Raw genomic sequence first — 20,144 nt, forward strand, 5'->3', positions numbered from 1 at the left:
GGGGTGTGCGCTGGTGCTGCAGGTGGGGTGTGCGCTGGTGCTGCAGGTGGGGTGTGCGCATGGGCGCAGGGCCAGGCCCGCTGGGGAATTGGGGACCTGGAGAAAACCTGCAAGGCAGAGAAGGAGAGGCAGGCAGGGAAGATGCCGGGCCGGCAGTGTCTCCCGGGTGCCCCGCCCTGCTTCTCAGGCTGCAGTGCCCTGTGGGTCTTCCTGAACCCTCTTTTGAGATCCCTTCAGGGCAGCCCTGGGGGAACCTGCAAAGGGTTCCAGAGCCAGCAGGAGCTCTGCCTGGCCTGGCTGTGGGGTAGCTGGGCCTCGGTGTCCCCATCTGTTTGACAAGACCTCCTACCTGGCAGGCAGGTGTGAGGGTTGTGGGCAGCAATCCCAAGAAAATCCTCCCATGGACTCCAGGGGAGCTGGGCTATGAGGTACCCCGGAAGGTGTTGGGAGGCCAGGGTGGGGTTGTGCTGACCCCTGGTGGTTGCTGTGACTCCTGCAGCTTCCGGGATGGGCTCGGCTCCCCAGTCTGTGCACTTGCCCTGACCAGAGCTCCATTTTGAGTGATCGATGAGTGGCTTTCCCGGTGCTGCACGCAGCGCCCCACACCCACAGCTTGGAGGAGGAGGAGTTCAGCCTGGTTCAGGGTTTCGGGATTCAGTCTGTGGCTGCCTGGCCTGAGGCAGGAGCAGGGCAGAGGGCCTGGCCGAACAAAGCTGCTCAGGTCATGGGGGCCAGGAACCAGCACAGGGAAGCCACGTGGGAGGGCCAGGGGCAGGAAGAGGGCCTGGCACCCAAGGTCACACCTCCCTAGCCACCCCAGCACACCCAGGGGTGTGCCCCACCAGACCCCCCAAAGGGCTCCCAGACCAATCAGTTTAGCCGTCACAGATGATGCTGCCCAGGCCCCTGGTGCCTGTCCCAGTGAACTTGACCCCTGCTATCTTGGGTCTGGAGTGGGGCTGAGGTCACAACCACTGCAGGGCCTTCTGAGAACCCGATTCAACCCCAGCACCGCAACATCTGCCCAGAGACCCAAACAGGGCAGGGGACACAGCTCCTCCGGGTTCTAAAGACAGATGGCAGAAGGTCCCTGAGATAGCAGCCCGGCTCCAGAAGCAGTGCTAGGGCCAGGGGCACGTTTTTGTCCCCACTGCTGTGGGCAGGAACAGTCCAAGGGGGTGGGGACCTCCACTACCACCTCCAATCCCCAGTCCTGGCCAGGCTTGTGAGTCTGCCAACCTGGGGACCAGGTGACTGCTGCCCCTGTATGAGTCACAGCTGTGTCTGCCTGGTACCAAGTCTCCTACAGCCCATCCTGAACACTGGCTGTCACCACGTGCTGGCGTGGCTGTCACTCAGCATTCTCCCCAAGGGTCGGCAGCTGGCAGTCCCAGCCCTGCTGTCTGCGTCCATTCATTCACACATCGATCATGTATTCAGGAGGCATTCGCTGGAGCTGCACCGAGGTGCCCCCATCGGGGGCTGGGAGGAGCTTCAGTGGCCCACTGTGTGGAGGGCGGTGGCAGGGAGAGTGGCCAGGAGCAACCGGGAGGCCCAGGACAGAGGCAGCCCGGTGGGGAGGAGGTACTGCTGCTTCAGGAGCCTGGCGTCCCGGAGCCTGTGGGTGGACGGAGGCGGGTTTGGGCTTCCCGGACAACACAGCTGCTGGGGAGCAGCACAGAGGGCTCAGGAGCAGCGGGGGTGGCAAGGCCAGGGACCACAGAGATGTGTCGCGCATGCGCGTACCACACCCCGCTTCTTGCTGTCTTGCAGGGCGTGCACGAAGCCAGGGGTACGACCGAGGCCTACCTGCGCCTGGAGACACTGGTCCAGAAGGTGGTGTCCCCCTACTTGGGCACCTACGGCCTCTACTCAAGCGAGGGCCCCTTCGTCCACTCCTGCCTTCTGGGTAGGGGTCACCTGGGTCCTGGGTGGGTGCGGAGTGGCCGCAAGCCCCGCCCACCTATGAGCTGATAGACAGGTGAAGGCCCACAGCAGAGAGCGAGAGGACCAGCGTCCCTTGGGGAAGCATACGTCCTGAAGCAAACTCCCAGCGGTCCAGCCAGGGCACTCGGTGGAGCGAGGAGGGGTTGTAGACCCACAGGCAGATGAGTGGTGACATCCCATTCCCGGGAGGTCTCAGTCCGGCTTAGTCTTAAATGTCGGAAGAAGGCAGAGTCCTTGTAAATGCCTGGGCCTCAGGACTTCCTGCTCCTAACCAGGGAGGATGGGGAGGACTCGGGTGGGCAGCACCAAGACCCATAGAGGAGGGATGGGGGTGGCCTAGTGTGTCCACAGAGCTGCCAAAGTGCTCTTCTCGTCCGCCCGCAAGGTCAGTTGGGTACCGGAGACCAAGCCTCGCCCCCCGAGGCTCGGGTCTAGCAGGACAGTGGGTGACTGAGTCCCCGCAGTGGCCACAGGGTTGGAGGGTGGGAGCTGCAGCGGTAGGAGGACCACTTGGGAACCTCCTCCTCTATCTGCAGTGGCAGCTCGTGCCTGCCCCCTAGACGGAATCCTCTTCCTCCACCGGGTGGTTCAGGCAGGTCCTACAGCCAGTGAGCATGGCCCTTCCCCAGCCCTTTTGCCCCTGGACCCTGGACAAGGGGTCCCCCAACCTCTCCAGCCTTCCAGGAAAGGCCTCTTGCTGTCCTACACCCTGCCACCTAGTGGTCACTATGGGGAACTGCAGGGCCCCTGCAATCCACCGCTCTGCACACTGACCACCGGCTCTCTCCACACTCAGAGCGGTGGACCTCCCTGACATCTTCCCCTCCCCCTCCCCCTCCCCTGTGACAGTTCTTGCGGGTCCTTGTCACACACCCTTGTCCCCCCTGCAGTTTACTCTGTGGGTTTGTGCCCCAATCTCTGGGATACCAGGCCTAAAAAGGCAGGAGCTGAATGTTAGGGAGCTGCCATTTCCCTACAATTTGTAGATTGCATACATGGTGGGGAAAGAGGCGCAGAGCACTGACGTCACTGACACAGGTGCACACTTGAACCTAGGCACCTGGCTTGCGGTCCCACTGCCCGGCCAGGCGGAGGGTGAACCCTTGGAAGGGCGGGGCACACAGCGCCAGGCATGGGGACGCTCTGCATGCAGCCGTGTGCCTCTCCCTACAGAGAAGCGTCTCCTGCGCCGCTCCCGCTCAGGGGACGTCTTGGCCAAGAACCCCGTGGTGCGCTCCAAGAGCTACAACACGCCGCTGCTGAATCCAGTGGCCGAGCACGAGGCAGAGGGCACGGCGGCTGGTGGCACAAGCATCCGCAGGCACTCGGTGTCCGAGATGACATCCTGCCCAGAGCCCCAGGGCTTCACCGATACACCCAGCCAGGGGCCCACAACACCCCACTCGGGGCCCTGGCCCAGCAGACTGTACCCCACAACCCAGTCCCCCAAGTCCAGCCCAGCCCTCGCCTCTGCACCCAGCCCCGAGACCCTGGACCAGACCCTGGAGTCAGCAGACTCGGATTCCGAGGGCATCTTCATTGACTTTGGCCGGGGCAGCAGCTCTGGGGTGCCCAACTTCGAGAGGACCGGGGGCCGGCAGAGCATCGTGTGAGTGGCAGGGCTGACAGCCCTTTCCTGACCACGTGAGAACGTGTCCTGATGGTGCCTGCGTGCGTGCAAGAAGTTTCTACTGTCCCCACTCGCCAGCCCCCTGGCAACCTCATCACTGCCTCGGTCACTTTATACTCCCTGCTCCCGTCCAGTGAAAGCTGTCACCTCTAGTGTCACCAGGGACATAGCGAGTGTCCAGTGTGGGGGTTACTGCATCCCTGCCTGCCACACTGGCGGTGTCCACATCCGTCACAGACTGAATGGGTGCTGCCTGCCTGCATGGCCCAGATCAGCCCCAGGGGGCAGGGCTCTGTAGCAGCCCCATCCTTGTCCCCACAGGCTGCATTGGGCCACCACCTGCCCTCCCTCTGCCTGAGGGGGCCCTGGAGGACAGGCAGTGTGGAATAAAATGTCAGCTCACTTTGGCTGTGTCTGCCCCTGATGTTCAGGGTCGCACCTCTCAGAGCCCTGCTGGCCGTCCTGGACGCAGGGGGCGGGTAGGGAGGCTGCCGGGCTGTGAGCGTGTGTGCACATGTGTGTGGTCCAGTGACTGTGTGTGTAGTGATGGGTGATGGAGTTTATGCGAGGGATGTGACCTTGAGCCTGAGCCTCAGCCAGTGTGCTGATGCTGCCACAGGACAAGACAGCGAGCTTTCTGGACAGCCTCTGTCCCCTACGGAATAGGATTGAGACCCAGGCCCACGTGGGCAGGAACTGAGGGCACTGTGGGGCTGCCAGAGCCCTAGGAGGAGGCATGCAGGACGCCCCTGTGAGCTGGCACATGCACATGGGTGTGTGCTGTGTCCTCAGGCACAGGCTGGGCCAGGAGGGAGGGCAGAGGCCCCTCCCAATGAGTGACCTTCAGCACCAGGCCACAGAGCTGCTGCTGCTCAAGGGCACTGGGCAGGGGCCCTGGAGATGGCTCAGGAGAGTAAGTGCTTGCCTGGCAAGCGCAAGGGCCTGAGCTCAATCCCCAGTTCAACCAAAAAAGTCATTCGATCCAAGGGCGCTGGCATAGTGATGCGAGCCCTCTCCCTGTCCCCGGGTAGCTGGGCAGCAGGAGGCCAGGTACAAGCTCCTGTGGTCTCTGGGGAGGAGGAGCCATGGGTATCAGGCGGCCCAGAAGGAAGCAAGATGGCTGGACCAGAGGCCACTTGTGGATGGAGGAGCAGAGATGTCCAGGGCCTTCCAGGTTGCAGACGCCCCGAGGCGGGGAGCAGGGAGTGGCCGAAGAAGAGCAGTCAGCCCTTCCTCTGCAGTCTCAATCCTCAGCTCCTTCCTTGGAGCCGTTTCTAGCTGCAGCTAGGCTCAGGTTAGGAGAACAGGTGGGACACAGAGCTCTGGATGGGTCAGCAAACTCAGGCCTGTCCTGGAGGCAGAGCAGGGTCATTTGGAGCCAGACAGGAGAGCCTTGCCCCACAGCCACAGAGCCGCCAGTGAGGGGGCATCCAGGAAAGCCTAGCTGTGGGTCCCTGTGGGCTTTGGAGGTCTTGTCTACACCCTTCCCGGAGCTGACCCTTGGGATGCATGTGTAGCCATGCATATGCGTGCGTGTGTGTGACAGCGAGGCCTACTCCCCGCAGCTCTCCACAGCTGCCTCCCTTAGGTGAGGTGCACTGTCCCCTGTACCCCATGGGCCCCTCTGCAGAACCCCAGTGTTTTACTGGTGGTCCTATCCCGGAGAGTGCAGCGGAGATGCTGGGAGAAGCAGGACCCGGTGGGTGGGGTGGAGGAGCCTCCTCCAGGCACAGGACCATCGCTGATGCTGGCAAGACCCTGGGTCACGCCTGCTCCTCCAGGGGGCCCCTGTTCTCTACTTCCTGTCCTCTTGGGGCTTGGGGGAGACTAACCCGGCTCTGGCCAGTGAGTTCCCGGCTGAAGAGGCACTCTGTCTTTGGAGCTGGAGTTTATTGTCAGGGGTGCCCTCGGCAGGGACAGATGCCAGGTAGGAGGCAGACAGGCGGCATGCATGAGACATTGGTACAGGAAGGGGACGTTTGTTACGGCAGTATTGCTTGGCCTGGCCTGACTACGAATGCATCCTAGAGTCAGCGGTCCCTGAGCGAAGTCAGGGCTGACCCAGTCACTGCACTGCATGTGCCAAGTGTCCGGCACACCCAGCAGGCAGAGCCAGGCCTCCATCGTGACTCAGAGTTGGCTGCTGTGTGACCGTCACAGGTCACCCAGCCCCAGTCTCCTCGTGTGTAGCAGGCATCTTTCCAAATACAAAGTCTGAGCGGTGGTGTCTCTGCTCCCATGCAGATGTGGGCACATGGAGAGCAGGCGAGGCTGTGTCAGGCTGCTGGAGAGGGCCCGGCTGATCATGCAGGAAGGAGCTTGCTGATACAGAGCAGGGCCTGGAGTCCTGAGGAGCCCGGCTCAGGGCGCAGCGTCAGGGAATTGTGGGGAGGCTGGGATGCTCAGCCAGTGTGCAGATCCTGTACCTGTACCACGATGCGCCCACAGCACGGATGCTCACGTCTCCCTGGGCCACATTCACTACCGCCGCCACCACTAGGGCGACACCCACTGAGCCCCAGGCTGCCCAAGTGGTCTCCCCCCACCTCCCAAGCTGGTTGTCGCTGCTGCAAATACCTCCCCCAGCATGTGGGTCTAGGACCACCCTCCCATGGGGCAGGGGGAGTGTCGCAGGGACAGAAGCTGTCACTGATAACCACCTAGTGTCAAGGCAGAGTATGCTGGGTAGACCAGTTGTCTGGCAAGGCGTGGAATTCCAACCTAGCAAAGGCATTTGGAAGGCACTGGTGCTGGTGTACCCAGCCCTGTCAACAGGGGCATCAGGAGCAGGGGCTGTCAGCTATGTCAAAAGGGTTTCAGCGTTAGACCCCAAGCATCCCAGATAGCATGGCATAGAAAGCGCATTCTGTTTCAACCATACTGATTACCCAGCGCCTCTGCTCTAAAATGGGTCCAGGGCGCTGCTTCTGGGGTTGGCTGCACAGCATCAAGGCAAACCCTAACCCCGGGGGTCCAGCGTCCTGACCCACAGAGGGGGCAGCTGGAAAATGACCTGGGGGACCCCTTGGCTGCCTCACCCACCCAGGAGGGAAATGTTGCCTTCGCAATTTAATCAAGTTCAAGGCGGGCCAGGCATTAGCTGCGGGAGTTGGCAGAATGAACAGTTTGGAAGAAAACAAACCCCAAGCCCAGACCTGGGACCGAAGGCCAGCCTTTCCCCGCTCACCACTCCGTGCCCAGCAGTTAGGAATGTGGAACTTGCCGCTGGGGGAGAACCAGCTCTCTGCCTCCATAAACGTGTAAGAGCAAATCTAATAAAGCCAGGGATAATACCATTCAGATGTAATGCCTTCATTCCATGTTGTTATTCTCTTCCTCTTCTATGGTGAAGCGTTTGAAATGCAAGGAGTTATTGTTATAGTAACAAAAGGAAATGACTAACTGGTGGATTACTGATGAGACAGTGCTTGGGGGGAACCAGAAGAAAGGAAGGGGCCTGGGCTTCACATTTCTTTTCTGTGTCTGTCCATTTTATTGTGAGTGGTGGAACACACCCGCGTTCTCCGGAGGAGGCACAGCCACCGTTAGTGCTTTACTGTGAATCTTTTAATTCCACTGAGCTGTGGTCATGGAATCCATACAAGATTTTCACAGGACAGAGAGGCAGGGAGGGGGCACTGCCCATTGTCTCTGAATGCCATGAAATTACACTGCCAGGATATGCCAACCGGGTGGAGGGGCACTGCTTGTATTTTTGAAGTTCAGTTTTAAAACACAAATCCTAGGGCTGGCCAGATAGCTCAGTGGATTAAAGCACCTGCTTAGGCAGATGCAGAGGTTGGTGGTTCAATCCCTAGCCTGCCATGCTGGCTCCACCCCCCCAGGGTGATTGAGACTGGGTGTGGTGGCATGCGCCTATAATCCCAGCGCTTGGGAAGCTGAAAACAGGAGGATCACTTCAAGTCTGATTTACGTAGTGAGACCCTGTAGTCCCTGTACTAAATACAAAACAAACAAATCCTGCAGCATCCCTCTCTCTATAAGAGACTAACTACTCTTATAGTAGCAATAAAAATGTCCCCACATACAAGGGCCAGGATTCAATCCTCAGCTCCCCCTGAAAATCAGCACTGGGCAGTAAAAGAACATAATCAGGCCTGTGCGACACAGGGGCAAGACATCTCCCCGATGCTCTCTGACACAGAGAGGTTCCTGCCCCATCTAACCCCAGGCTGAGATGCAGCAGACATCAGACCGTTCCAGTGTTGGTTTCCTGAGTGCCTCCCCTGCCCAGGGTGGTGTCAGCTGGACAACCCGCAGGCAAGGACAGTCCTGCTTCTTCGCACAGTAAGAGGCTTGCGGGGACGGATACTGGCTGAGTGTGCAAGGAGCTGTCCGCACTGTGCTGTCATGCTTGCCTCGATGTCCCCCATCAGCTCAGAACATTGCCCTTTCACAGTCATTTGGACTTTGGGGAACAGCCCCATGTCATCACACAGTGCCAGGTCCTTGAACAGGGCGGATGAGGGCACAGCATTGTGGTGTTACGAGCTTGCCTTTCCACTGGGCGGCGCGGGGCAGCAGCAGGTGGTGTAGCTTGGATCGCCCTTGGGAAGGCTGCTCGGGAAAGTGCTGCGAGAAAGCTAGGGTGAGCGCGTTCTAAGCAAGGTGGTGGGTTTTGAAGGGGATCCGTGGCAATGTGCCTTTTACTGTGGTACGTTTTGCAATCGCCCCTTGTATTTCACGGTTACCTTTAGCCCGTATAAACCGCATGAAAGCCTGGCCTGACTTTGCCAGTTTCTGCCTCATGCCAGAGGTCACGGCATCTCCGGATCAGCCACTCACAGGTCTTCCCTGGGATATTTTTTCTGCGCATGTTGTCAGAAGATGTGGTTAAAATGGGTGCTTTGGAGGGCAGGGAATGAAAACCCTCAAGTTAGTTTAAACGAGAAAATCTCTGGGTGTATTTAGCTGAAGTCCAGAGGCAAGATAGGCTAGGTTTAGTGACCAAGGACCTGGTTCCTGGCCATTTCTGCTCTGTCCCGAGACTGGATCCCTTCCAGGTCACAGGACAGCTGCCAGGGATGGAGATCAAGACTTACTACTCCAGTAGGCACCTGGGCTTTTGAGGACATGAAGGGAGCGACTTGCTCTCAACCTCCAGTTTCACTGTCCCCTAATCAGGTCCTAAGAGCCTCATCTGAGAGCTGCCCTCCCTATGCTCAGAGGAAAGGATGATGCCTATCTCCAGGGATAAGGCAACACAGAGAGGAGGCACCTGGATAGACAGGCCTGGGTAGCTCCCCCTTGGACGGCGACCTGCGCACTCCATCACATCCTCCACAGTGGACCACTGTGCAGGTCCCCCTCTCTTTGGGTCCTCATTTCCTGATGCAGAAGCTTCCTGGCCCATGTTGACTAAATTGCTGGGCATGGTAGTGCATACTGCAGCACTGGGGTTCCTAGAGTTCCTAGGGAGAGGGAGGCCGGGGCCTGCTTTCCCCAGTCATCCAGGAAGGGGTCCGTGGGTCCCCTAGGACAGCCTGCGCTGCCCGGTGGCAGGGGGTGGAGCCTTGCACAGGATCGGGGGTGGTCTGTGCCACCAAATTTGTGACCAGATTGCTCCCACTCCCCATTGTCCTGGCTTCTGTACCTGATAACCAGGCCTAAGTGGCCCTAGAGATGCTGCATCCAGGCCCCTTCTGGGCAGGACTTGGGGACAATGGAGCCCACACACACACCAGGAGGGAAGGGACAGTGACCACCAGGGCAGGGCCCTCAGGGCCTCCCCACCTCAGCTGCTGAGGGGCATGGGCAGAAGTGAGGGGACCTGGGTTGCCCCGGGGCCCTGGAAGTGGGGACAGGTGGTGGCACTGTGTGACGATTTCAGGAAGGAGCCATCAGGCCGGTGATGGACCACACATGAGTGCGAGGCAGGTCGGCTGAGGCCAGTGGGAGAACGGGGTGTAAGGGCCGCATGGAACGGTCACTGCGCTGCAGGCTCCAGGCTGTGGGCGGAGGACAGGAGGCAAAGCTGGCGCGTACAGCTGGGGTGCAGGGGCCTGAGGCCCGGAGAGGAAAGTCTAGGGGGATAGGGGCCTGGTGGAAGGGCGAAGGTGGGCGACGCCCCTACCTCCAACGGAGCTGCTCTGACTCCCAGGCAGGCCCCCTGGCGGCCAGTACAAAACTAGCGCCTTCTAGAGATCTGGACCCGCCTGCGTCCTGGAGGCGTCCAGGAAGCTCCCCATCCCGGCCTGGCACAGGCGCCTGTGGCTTCGGGTCCCTGTCCCCATCTGTTCCGCGCACCACACAGGGCCCTACGCGCGCGCTCTGGGGCGCTTGCTGGCTCAGCACCCCACCGAGGGCGCAGATCTCACCCTGTCCCGCCTCACTTGGCACAGCCCTTAAGATGGGCGAACGTGTCGCGCAAAGGGAGAGCTGTACAGGCCGCGCGGGAGGGGACGCGAACCCGGCTGGCTGGCTGGCTCCGCGCTCCCGGCCCTGGAGCAGCGCCAGGTGTCCGGGGTGGGGCCAGGTGTCCCGGGTGGGGCCAGGTGTACGGGGTGGGGCCAGGTGAGCTCGGGGCGAGGCCAGGTGGTCGGGGCGGGGCCCGGTGGTCGGGGGCGGGGCCAGGCGAGCGAGGGCCTCAGGACCGGGTGCGGAACAACTCCTGGGTGAGTTGGGGTGCGTGGGTGGGCAGGATGTTATCCGCGCGCCCTGCGGGGCTAGCAGCCCCGGAGGGGGCACCCGCTGGCCCCGGGCTTGTCCCTCGTCCTCTCCCTTCTCCTGCACCCCTCCCTCGCCTCTTTCCTCCCGCGGTGCTCTGTGCTGGGCTCGATCCGCCCCAACTCTTGGGTTCCAGTCCCTTACCCGGGGCGTTAGGATCGCGCCGGTCGGAGCGCGCCCGGGGCCCCGGCTCCAGTCCTAGAGGCCTGCGGCTTCTTCCCGCCGCACAGATGGGGGAAACTGAGGCAAACCAGGTGTTGCGCCGCTGCTCAGGGGGGCCCGGACGCTCCAGCTCCCTCAGGGTCCACAGAGTCAGGGTCAAGCCAAGGCCGTCACCCTCCGAAGCCGGCGCCTGCTGCTTTCGCTTTTCTCAAACCTGTGCGGAGGGGCGGGGGGGGAGGGGCGGAATTCCTGAGTTCTCGGGTGGCCCGCGGGGACGGGGCGGGGACAGAGCCGCCCTTCTAATGGCTGCGCTGGGACGTTTTCTCCAGCGGCGCGTAGGTCCCTCCTTCCGCTTATGAAGAGCAGGGTGACGTTTGTCCAGGTGAGGACGGAAATAAAGTCTTGGGTTGATCGCTCTCGGGATATTCGGGTTATGTCCCGAGTTCCTTGTTTGTGCTTTCTGTGAAAAGCTGTCCGTGGTCAGCCTCCTGTCTGGTCCCTGTCCTTTTGTCCAGTTTTCTGGTATCTGTGGGAGAAGCCAGGGGCTTTCAGGAGACGGTGAAGGGGTTTTCCTGGAGGAGTTGCTGGAAGGTGAGCGGGAGGCTGGGAGGGAAGGGTGTGGCTCTCGGTGGCTAGAGATGGCTCCCAAGTGCAGGTGAGGGTGGAAGTGCCCCTGCGTTCGTGACAGATGCGGTGTGTGACAATGCGGACAGAGAAGGTCCTGGAGTCATTGAAATGTGCCCAGCGAGACTAAAGTCTGGGGACTCGCCAGCCAGTGGCATTTACTAGACCACGCTAGCTGGTCTTAAGCTCTGTGAACTACGAGGTTAAAGGGAACAGGAGCAGGTCGGTCACCCTGGAGGTACCTGAGATCAGCCTCCAGCCCATTAGCCTCTCATCCCATTCCCTGCTCCCACCCTCCCTTCACTGATGGAGAAACTGAGGCACGGGCAGCCTGAAGGTGGGAAAGCCGAAGAAATGCAGAGAGTTGGTGTTGCCAAGCAGGTCACCTTCCTTCTTGCGCAATGGCTTCTGCTCTGTAAAAGGACCTGCCGGCCATCCTCCCACCCTGGGGTGGCCACCGTCCTTAGAGACCACCACGCCTTACCCAACACTGAGTGCCCCTTCCACCATCACCTCTGGGTCCGGGGCAGGGACTGTTACCATCCACTTTTACAGATGAGGACGCCGAGGCATGAGGGTGTCAACAGCCAGCTGTCTGTAGCCACAGTGTCCACCACTCTGCACCCCGGGTCAGCTGGCTGTTTGGTGTTACAAGAATTTGAAATTCTCCTAAGGACAGAAAACTGATGCTGTCCATTTCTTTCTAGATAAATTAACTCCTCCTTCCAATTCTTTGATTCAACTTAGTACCCAAGAGTCAGGCTGTGGGTGTCCAGAGGCCTCCCAGGCCCCCAGGGGTGCTTTTGAGAAAAGCCCTTCTGGGGAAGGCCGTGTTGGGGGCTGGGTCACAGGTGGGCCCCATGCTTTTGTGTCCCAGCCCAGCTGTCTTTCTCTGGGGTTTCTTTGGAACTCCTGGCAGCAGATGCTAATTTTCTGGGTCCCTGAGCCAGAAGCCCTGGCTGAGTGACTCCCAACTCCTAGATTTATTTCTTTCCTCACTAATGGACGCTGTTAGCCACAGCTTGTCCTGGAGCCCTGCAGAATGAAGTCAGGGCTCAGCAGAGTGCGCGGGCGCCACCGTGGGCCCACAGCCCGGGCCCCAGCCCGCTATTGGTGTGACCGAGTCAGTGGTTGTTTGTTCTCCTCAGATTGCCGCAGAAGCCTGTGAATTCTGTGCAAGAGCAGGGTGGTCCCCAGGGCAGGGTCTGCCCCTTCCGCACTACCCAAGGGATACAGGGATATGATACCCGAGGCAGGGAGGCCTCTGCACTAGGGCCCAGACCCGTCCTTCCTCAGGGCAGAGACCAGCTCTCAGCTGGGGGGAGTACAGCGAGGCGCCCTTGGAAGAAACTGGTTGGGTTGGTGAAGGTTCCGGAAACTCCCTGAAGGGACTGGACAGTCCCCTCCTCCCCAACCTGGACATTCATCAGAGCAGCTGGAGGGGACGGGGGCAGGGGCACTGTCTGGGCTGTGGCTCTGTGGGCTTTGGTTCTGCAGGAGGCTGAACCCCTGGCATGCTGGAGGGCTCACAGGTACCTCCTCCGTAGAACTGGGGGGTGGTGCTCTCATTACACCCCGCACTCACTTTACAGAGAGGGTTTGTTTTCTCACTTTTTTTTTTTTTTTTTTAAGTTTGGAGAATTTCAGATATTTGCAGGAAAGCAGGACGCACAGCGAGCCCGGCAGCACCCCAGCCCGGGCGCACTCCATCATCACCCCTTCCTGGCTCTCTGGGCTTTCTAGAGCTGTTCTCAGACCTCAGACTCTGCACATATTGCAGTGGGAATCCCTGTTGGCTTTGATCTATCTTCCTTTCTTTCCTCCTTTTTGTTTTTTTGGCAGAACCAGGGATTGAACTCAGGCTCTTGCGCTTGCCAGGGAAGCACTTATTCCACCGAGCCCTCTCCCTGGCCCCTTGGCTTTGATTTTTAATTATTTTCCCCAACCTTGTGAAGGTGTAATGGGAAACTAAAAATGGTACCTGTTTATAGCACACATGCGATGTTTAGATGCAGGAAGGCATGGTGAAGTGGGTAAACCAAGCCCGACACAGGGCTCTCTCCCCCGCCAGACAGGTTCTCATTATGGAGCTGTATGTTGGAGTGTGTGGAGTTTTCAGTGTGATGTTACCAGGTGGCCAGATTAAGCCCTGGTCATGGCCTCAGGCATGGAAAGGTCAGGGCTTAGGCTCATTTCCTGGATGTGTACCTGGGATATACCGGGATGGCTCACAGAGAGTCTCAGAGCAGGTCCACGTCCTGAGAGGCACTAGGTGGCCTGGACTCCCTGCGGGACCTGTGGCACTTTCCTTTCCAGCGAGAGGTAGTCTTCATTAGGTTGGCCTAGGTGCAGCAGATCTTTCTGTAAAGTGGGGTGTGCAGGTCACAGTGGAATTCATTTTGCCCCACGAATGCTCCTTTAGTTGCCAGAGGGGCCAGGTTTGCACTCAGCCTGAACTGGGAACTGGAGCTCAGTCAAGGGTGAGGATGAGACCTACCTTAACTAGGTCCACAGGTTCCAGGCAGAAAGGACAGCAGCAGGTGCAAAGGCCCTGGGGCAGGCGCAGAGGCTGTGTCAAGGGGGAGAGGGAGTAGGACAAGATCCCTGGAGCATAACAGCAGCAGGCTCAACCAGACTTCAGGGGTTGAGTTTTGTCCCAAGAGGATAGGAGCCCTGGATGTGGAGAGGGTTGACATATGGTGAGGTGTGGGGATAGGGAGGGGCCTGGTCCTAACAGCAGGGCTTGGGTAGCCATCCAACAGCTGTAGCCATCCAGGCCGCCTCTGCATGAGCAGCTGCATGGACAAGCTCCTTCCAGGGCACTCGGAGAGCAGGGTCTTACTTTCTAGAAGCATCTAGAAAACTTCCTGGTGCCTCGGGGGCCGGAGTGAACGCATTTCAGTGGCTGGGGAAATTGCCAAGTGCCGACTGGCTCGGGCTTGTGTCCCCACACATACCTTTGAGAGGGGTGATAAGATCTTTCTGGCCCTATTAGGCCAGCTGTTGAGCAGTGTGTGCAAGTGCATTGTGTGTTTGTGTGTGTGTTCAGTACCTTGCACGTATGAGGTGCCCACCAGAGCAAGCGCCTGGGGATGAGGACACTGGAGGGACTGGGCTGGACTTCGTGCACCTCGAGGCTGGACCGAAGCTCCAAGTTGTGACATTGGTCCCTGTGATGGCCACCACAGAGCCGGTGGCCCTAGTAGCTGTGCTCTTTTGAGAGTGCCTGGCCCGGGGTCTGCGATGAGCTCATGCAGTGGCTCCAGGCAGCTGCTTGATCATCGTGTCCCCTTTGGCCACCCTACCCAGGGATCGGGCCCACCATCGGTCTCCCATCCCACACCCGGCCCAGCCGAGGTCACGTGCTGTCCACCAGAGCAGGTGAGGAGTGGACAATGGGTGTGCAAATATGTGGCATCACTGAGACAAAAGTGTGAAAACTGCTAGTTGTGGAGCTGCCCAGGACCCTGCCATCTGAGCTGGGGAAACCCCGTAACTTCCCACGAGTCCTAGGGAAGCCCCTTTTGCCTAGCCCTTGGAGGGTCAGGCCAGGGTGACATGCCACCCTCCCCCAGTCCCCAAGGCCCTTTGCCGGACACAGTCGTGAGCAGGGCGCAGGTGCTGCCGATGCCGCCCAGCCCTCATCTGTGGGCCCTGCACGTGGGCTCCGCTGCGCTCTGTTCGCTGCTAGTCTGCCCGAGGTAAGGAGGTGTTAATTTGTAGCTGCAGCACTAACATCATCGCAGCACGGGTCTATTTGTGTAATGTGCAAGTATATTTTTACAGCAACAAACCATTTTACTATGAATTATAAATAGAGTAGTTGGGTGATTCGAAACCCGTTTTGCATAACGTGCGCGGTGCAGGCCCTGATGCCAGGCTCCGACAGGGGCCTGTGGTCAGCCCCACCATGTGGGTCCCAGAGGCTGGGCCCCCTGCCAGGTTTGTGTTGGGGGGGACAGGGGTGGCCACGAGAGCCCAAGCCACGGCAGGCAGTGTGAGCTGGGGGAGGTGAAGCAGGCTGGGGACGGTAGAGCTCCTTGGGCCCAGAGAAAGCCTGCTTTGCAGTGCGTGGTTATTGTCGCTGAGCATCCTGGGGCGAGGGTCTAGCTGTGCCAGGCCCTGTACTGGGCTCTCAGGCGCTATGTGAGCCCATCTCACCCTGTGCTCCGTCTTCATGAAGCCTTCAGTTGCTGGGGACCGGAGGAAACGTTAGCCAGAGGGTGGCGAGATAAGAGTCCACTCCTCCCCGGCTGAGAGCGGCTAGAATCAGACCTCGGGTGCCAGGAGTGCGAGGCGCCCCGCACATGCGAGGTAGAAAGGGTGACTCCTAAGCAGAGGTCAGGAGGGCGCAGAGTGGGCCTGCAGCTGGGGACTGTGGGGTGATTTAAAAAAATCTACACTTGGTGGCTGGGGTGTCTGTGGCCCAGTGGCAGAGCAAGGTCCTGGGTCCCAGTGCCAGCAAATATGATCAGAGTATCCGATGAAAGTTAGAACATGGGCAAAGGCCTGCTGCCTGGACCCTCCCCAGTACGCCTGCCCCACCGTTCTTGCCACATCCCCCCGCTCCCCCGAACAGGGGATTGAACTCTCTTGCCACTTTCTGAAGCAGTGCTGGAAGCGCCTTCTCCTGAGGGTCTGTATGAGGTGCGATCTAGGCCAACGAGTGCCCTGCCCAGCGCCCACGAACACAGGCGGGCTTGTGGAAATGGGCCGCTGCGTCCTCACCCACCTTGTTCACCGGGTCTGCTGCCCTGCACATTCTGATTGTCCCCCAAGTCAAAGTCACCGTGCAAATGAAACATTCTAAATGGAGTCGGGACATCGAGGCAGCCTCAAAAGTACAGGTGCTGGGAGCCGCCTGGGCCACACCCGGCTTTCTGTTAATGCCGCGATGGGAGGTGTCCCTGGGTAGCTTCAGGTTGCTGCTGTCTCCAGGAACCAGCCCCACTACTGAGCTGGCACCTTCCTAGTGCCTTCACTGGCAGGACAAGGGCCTTGCGTGGTCTTGAAGTCACCTCATTGAATGCAGATCTCACCCACAGACACCTCCACTGCGATGCAAACCCTGACATTTATCAAGCACCTGGACATTTGTCCCTGGCCAGGCTGAATCAGGAAAGGGTCAGTCACAGGCCTCACCCTGGTGCAGCCCTGCCTGTGGCCCCACACGCTCCTGGGTCTCTGCCTGTGGCTCGGGCTTCCCCACTGTGGGCCCCAGGAGGGAGTCGAAGGGCTACTGGCCCTTGTCCAAACCCACAGGACATCGATGAGACAGCCTCGCTGTGCTCCCCACAGAGAACTGCAGGGAAGGGGCTGGGGCGCCTCCTACACACCCTTTCCACCCACTGCCGAGGCCGGGCCTGAGCGTTGTGTGGCACATTTGTGCTGAGTGTGCAAACTTTGAAACAAAGAGCCCCGTCTGTGCTTTCTGAGATAAGCGATCGGGTTGAGAGGTTTTGAGTTTGAGAAGGAAAAAGGAGTCACTATCCTGCTATTCGGCTACAGCAGAAGCGGGAGCCTTCCAGCCTCAGAGGTTGCCAGCTCCCTGGCCCCGCAGCTGGTGTGTGTGGTCCCAGGGGCCCCGGCAGGCTCTCGGGCCATGCTCCTCGACCTTTTTGTTTTCAGAGAGCAGGGTGACTGAACAGTGGGGGTTGTCTGGTGGTTCACCCCTGTGGGGGGCAAGGAGGCTACCTGGGTGGTGCCTGAGTCTTGGGGAGGGAGATTGTGTCCGCTTGGAACCCTGTACCCCAGAACATTGTTTTCATGCTGGTCAGCAGCCTGTGGTGGGTCTGTCCTTGGCTAAGGCCACAGGATGGCTCTGGGAACACTGGGGGTGCAGCTTGCAGGCCCAGTGTGGTGGAGCCCAAGGCTGTGGTGGGGTCCAGAGAGGCAAGGAGCAGGGACAGGGCTTTTCCAAAAAGGGGAGACTCCTGCTTTTTCTGAGAGGTGATGCTGGGATTGAACTCGGGGCCTTTGCACCAAGCTGCATGCCCAGCCCCTTCTTGAGTTTTCACTTTGAGACAGGGTCACCAAGCTGCCCATGGCGGGCACCAACTTTCTACGCCCTTGCCTCAGCCTCCCAGAATGTTAGGCGACAGGCATGCCCCACCATGCCTGGTTTGTCCTGGGGTTTAAGTGGGCTGACAGGTGGCCTGAGCTCCCCACTCCCCTGGGGCAGAGACAGACCCTGTGCCTGGCTTCCAGGGGTTGCTGAGCGGCTGAGGGTTGGTGATGGAGGGCACAAAGTTCCCAGCTCACTTCTCTGCCCTGCGCCTTTCTGGCTAGCTGCCCGGCTGCACCCTGTGGTGGGGCTTCTTTCACAGTGGGCAGGGCCGGGTTCCCCTCCAGATGTGGCCTGATGCAGTCCAGGTGGGACACTGGGGCTCCAGGGGCTCAACTGGATCTGGGCTCAACTGGATCCGGCTTTGTGGCCTCCATTGCCTCAAGAGCCGTGTCCTCCAGGATGAGATAATAGGGGTGCCACCCTGGGTAGCTGGGGTGCAGGCCGAGTCTTTGGGTAAAATACTGTGGGTCTTTGGAGGGACTGATGGGGAGTCACTTGTTAGACTAAAGGTGGCTCATAGATGCAGGACAGAGGCCGGGACGCAGGCCCGTGTGTGCACATGTGTGTGTGCACCTGCACACCATTCCTGGCTCCCCTGGGCCTCTGCTCTACTGTCTTCCCTCTCCTGCTGGGTCCCTCCTGGCCCTCTGCCCTGGGAGTCCCGCCAGCGCTGCCCCGCCAGCCCGGGAACTTGGCAGCAAGTCATGAAGCAGCAGGGAAAACTCCTGCTCCGTCTCCTGGCTCAGAGGGGTCAAAGTCCTGGGCTGAGCTCTTCAGTCGCTCAAAAAGGTGTCCAGCCCAGACCAGCAGATGACTGGGGGCTTCAGGAAACGGTGGTCACTGTGGATGCCGCAGCCCTTGGGGTTCCCCTCTAAGGACACCATGTGTTGGAAGGAGGTTTCTGCAAGCACAATAGAGGGACACAGTACAGTGCAGGGGGACTTTTAGAAGCCAAAGACCAAGTCTAAGCTGACCTGCCACAGATGGAGGTGGGAGTGACACAGGTGGCCCGGACCCACTTGGGGACCTTGGCAGGTGTCTGCACCTTCCCAGCCATCATTTGTTCTCTGATATCACCAGGGCACAGGAGCTGGGCGGGGGCTGCCTCCTGCCCACTGTGGTCCCTCCACAGCTTGTGTGGAAATTGTTCAGGCTATGGGAACCTTTCAGAAACATTACTACCTGGCCTAGGAGCGCACACCTATAATCCCAACCCCCTGGAAGGCTGAGGCAGGAGGATTGAAAATTTGGGCCCAGCTGGGGGAATTCAGTGACTTGGAGAGACCCTGCCTCAAAATGAAATAAATAAAAATGAAGAAGGCTGGGGATGGAGCTATCTACGAAAGCCTCGATTCCGTCTCTAGCGCTCCCCCACCCAGAGAAAGAAAAGAAACCTGAGTAAGGTTGTACATGAAACTTCTTTCCTTTTGGGACAGGGTCTCACGATGCAGTTCGGGCTGGCCTTGAGCTCACTTTTGAAGCCCCCAGGCTGGTCTCGAACTCTCAGCAATCCTCCTGCCTCAGCCTCCAACTGCTGGGATTACAGTCATTGCCACCACACCCAAGGGATCCTGAACAGGAGGCACAGCCCCCAACACCATTTGTCACATGAAAGAAGCCAGCAGCGACTTCCCTACTGTCCCCAGCTGCCCAGGCCACCTGCACAGGTGCCCCTTGTCTAGAAATGTTGGAGCCACTCATCAGGAACCAGAACCCCTGAGGTGCCCGAGACCGATGTCACCGGCTCCAGAGGCACGGCCAGCTCCCTGCTGTCTCCGCCTCACCCAGCACGCAGTCTCTCCCTCTCAGGCTCCCCTTGGGATCTTGCCTGTGAACTAGAAGCTAGCTCCGGAGGCCGAATCAGACTCGGGTTAAACCTCAGGCAAGAATTCTTCACCAGGGGCTGGGGAGACAGCTCAGCAGCATAAGCACCTGCCCGGCAAGTGCAAGGTCCTGAGTTCAATCCTCAGCACCAAAAAAAGAAAAAAATTCTTCATCAGTGGGTGGCTGAGCACACCAGAAAGGACTTCAGCCTACCCCACGGTCACAGGTGGAGCTTGCTGGCTGACTGACGTGCTCATCTCTGGACCTTCTGTCCCTGAGGGGGGACAGCCATGGCCCTGAGTGAACACGCTGCTCTCAGTCACTGCCTGCCTGGTGCCTGGCCCTGGCCCATGCTCTCTGCCTGAAACTCCTCGGAAAGCCTTGAGCACCCGTGTGCGGCTCTGGACCCTGCCTTCTGGTGCCCGGTTCTGTACCGTGCTGAACCTGTGTTGTCGCCTTATGGTAGGTTTGGAATCAGGAAGCCTTTCGGCTCGCTTCTTTTTCAAAATTACCTTTGCTCTGCCAGGTCCCTTTTAGTTCCAAATAGATGTTGGACTCAGTTGGGTAACTTCTGTGAGGAAGCCTGTGGAGGTTTGCTTTGGGACTGCCTGTGATTCTGTAGAGCGGTTCGAGGAGTGCTGACATGTTTAAAGAGCTGTCATTCGCCAGAAATGGTGGCGCACGTCTGTAATCCTAGCACTCAGGAGGCTGAGGCAGGAGGATTGCTGCAAGTTCAAGGCCAGCCCGGGCTATGTAGTTAGTACAGAAGCAGCCTGAACTATGCAGTGAGATCCTGTCTCAACAAACAAACATAAAGTGCTGGCGTCTCTCAGCCCGTGCGCATGCCGTATCTCACCAACTGCAGCCCCTCAAATTTTGTTCAGTGATGTCTGGTTGTTTGCTGTGTTGGGATTTGGCCCCTCTTGTGTTTCACCTGAGTATTTTCTAATTTTGATTTTATTGTTCATGGATTTATTTTATTATTATTTTTTTAATATGGAAGGCTTCACAGACTTGCGTGTCATCCTTGTGCAGGGGCCCTGCTAATCTTCTCTGTATCATTCCAATTTTAGTATATGTGCTGCCGAAGCGCGCCCTGTTCATGGATTTAAAATTTCTAATTGCTGCTGTGTCCACTGTTTGCATTTAGGGTACAATTGGTTTTATTCACTTATTTATTTTTGGTAGCACTGGGATCGAACC

At 58.9% G+C, this 20,144-nt stretch overlaps 2 protein-coding genes and 1 non-coding gene across 8 annotated transcripts in view; 2 read left to right on the top strand and 1 right to left on the bottom strand.

The window, feature by feature from the left end:
* The window catches only part of Prr5 (proline rich 5), a 37,605-nt gene extending 33,637 nt beyond the window's left edge, over positions 1 to 3,968 (top strand). For all 3 annotated transcript variants that reach the window (XM_023702525.1, XM_004642394.2, XM_023702526.1), the window contains 2 exons: positions 1,774 to 1,909; positions 3,121 to 3,968. In XM_023702525.1, coding sequence (XP_023558293.1) covers positions 1,774 to 1,909; positions 3,121 to 3,560 — 576 coding nt within the window. In that variant the 3' untranslated portion in view covers positions 3,561 to 3,968. The remainder of the gene's footprint in view (positions 1 to 1,773; positions 1,910 to 3,120) is intronic.
* A 6,033-nt stretch (positions 3,969 to 10,001) lies between these two features.
* The window catches only part of Arhgap8 (Rho GTPase activating protein 8), a 41,796-nt gene continuing 31,653 nt past the window's right edge, over positions 10,002 to 20,144 (top strand). Inside the window, exon 1 of one of the 4 annotated variants that reach the window (XM_023702523.1) lies at positions 10,002 to 10,073. Coding sequence is in view for 1 of the 4 variants with exons in the window: in XM_023702522.1 (XP_023558290.1) it covers positions 10,782 to 10,808 (27 nt within the window). In the remaining 3 variants the exon portion in view is untranslated. Of the gene's footprint in view, positions 10,074 to 10,160; positions 10,213 to 10,724; positions 10,809 to 20,144 lie in introns of those variants that run through there. The other 3 variants (XM_004642454.2, XM_023702524.1, XM_023702522.1) reach the window with 3 other exon arrangements.
* LOC111812950 lies at positions 19,932 to 20,034 on the bottom strand. The gene has a single exon (XR_002818315.1). It is a non-coding gene; the product is annotated as a U6 spliceosomal RNA (small nuclear RNA).

This window comes from Octodon degus, unplaced genomic scaffold (genome assembly GCF_000260255.1).
Source record: "Octodon degus isolate 3935 unplaced genomic scaffold, OctDeg1.0 scaffold00153, whole genome shotgun sequence".
Lineage (NCBI taxonomy): Eukaryota > Metazoa > Chordata > Mammalia > Rodentia > Octodontidae > Octodon > Octodon degus.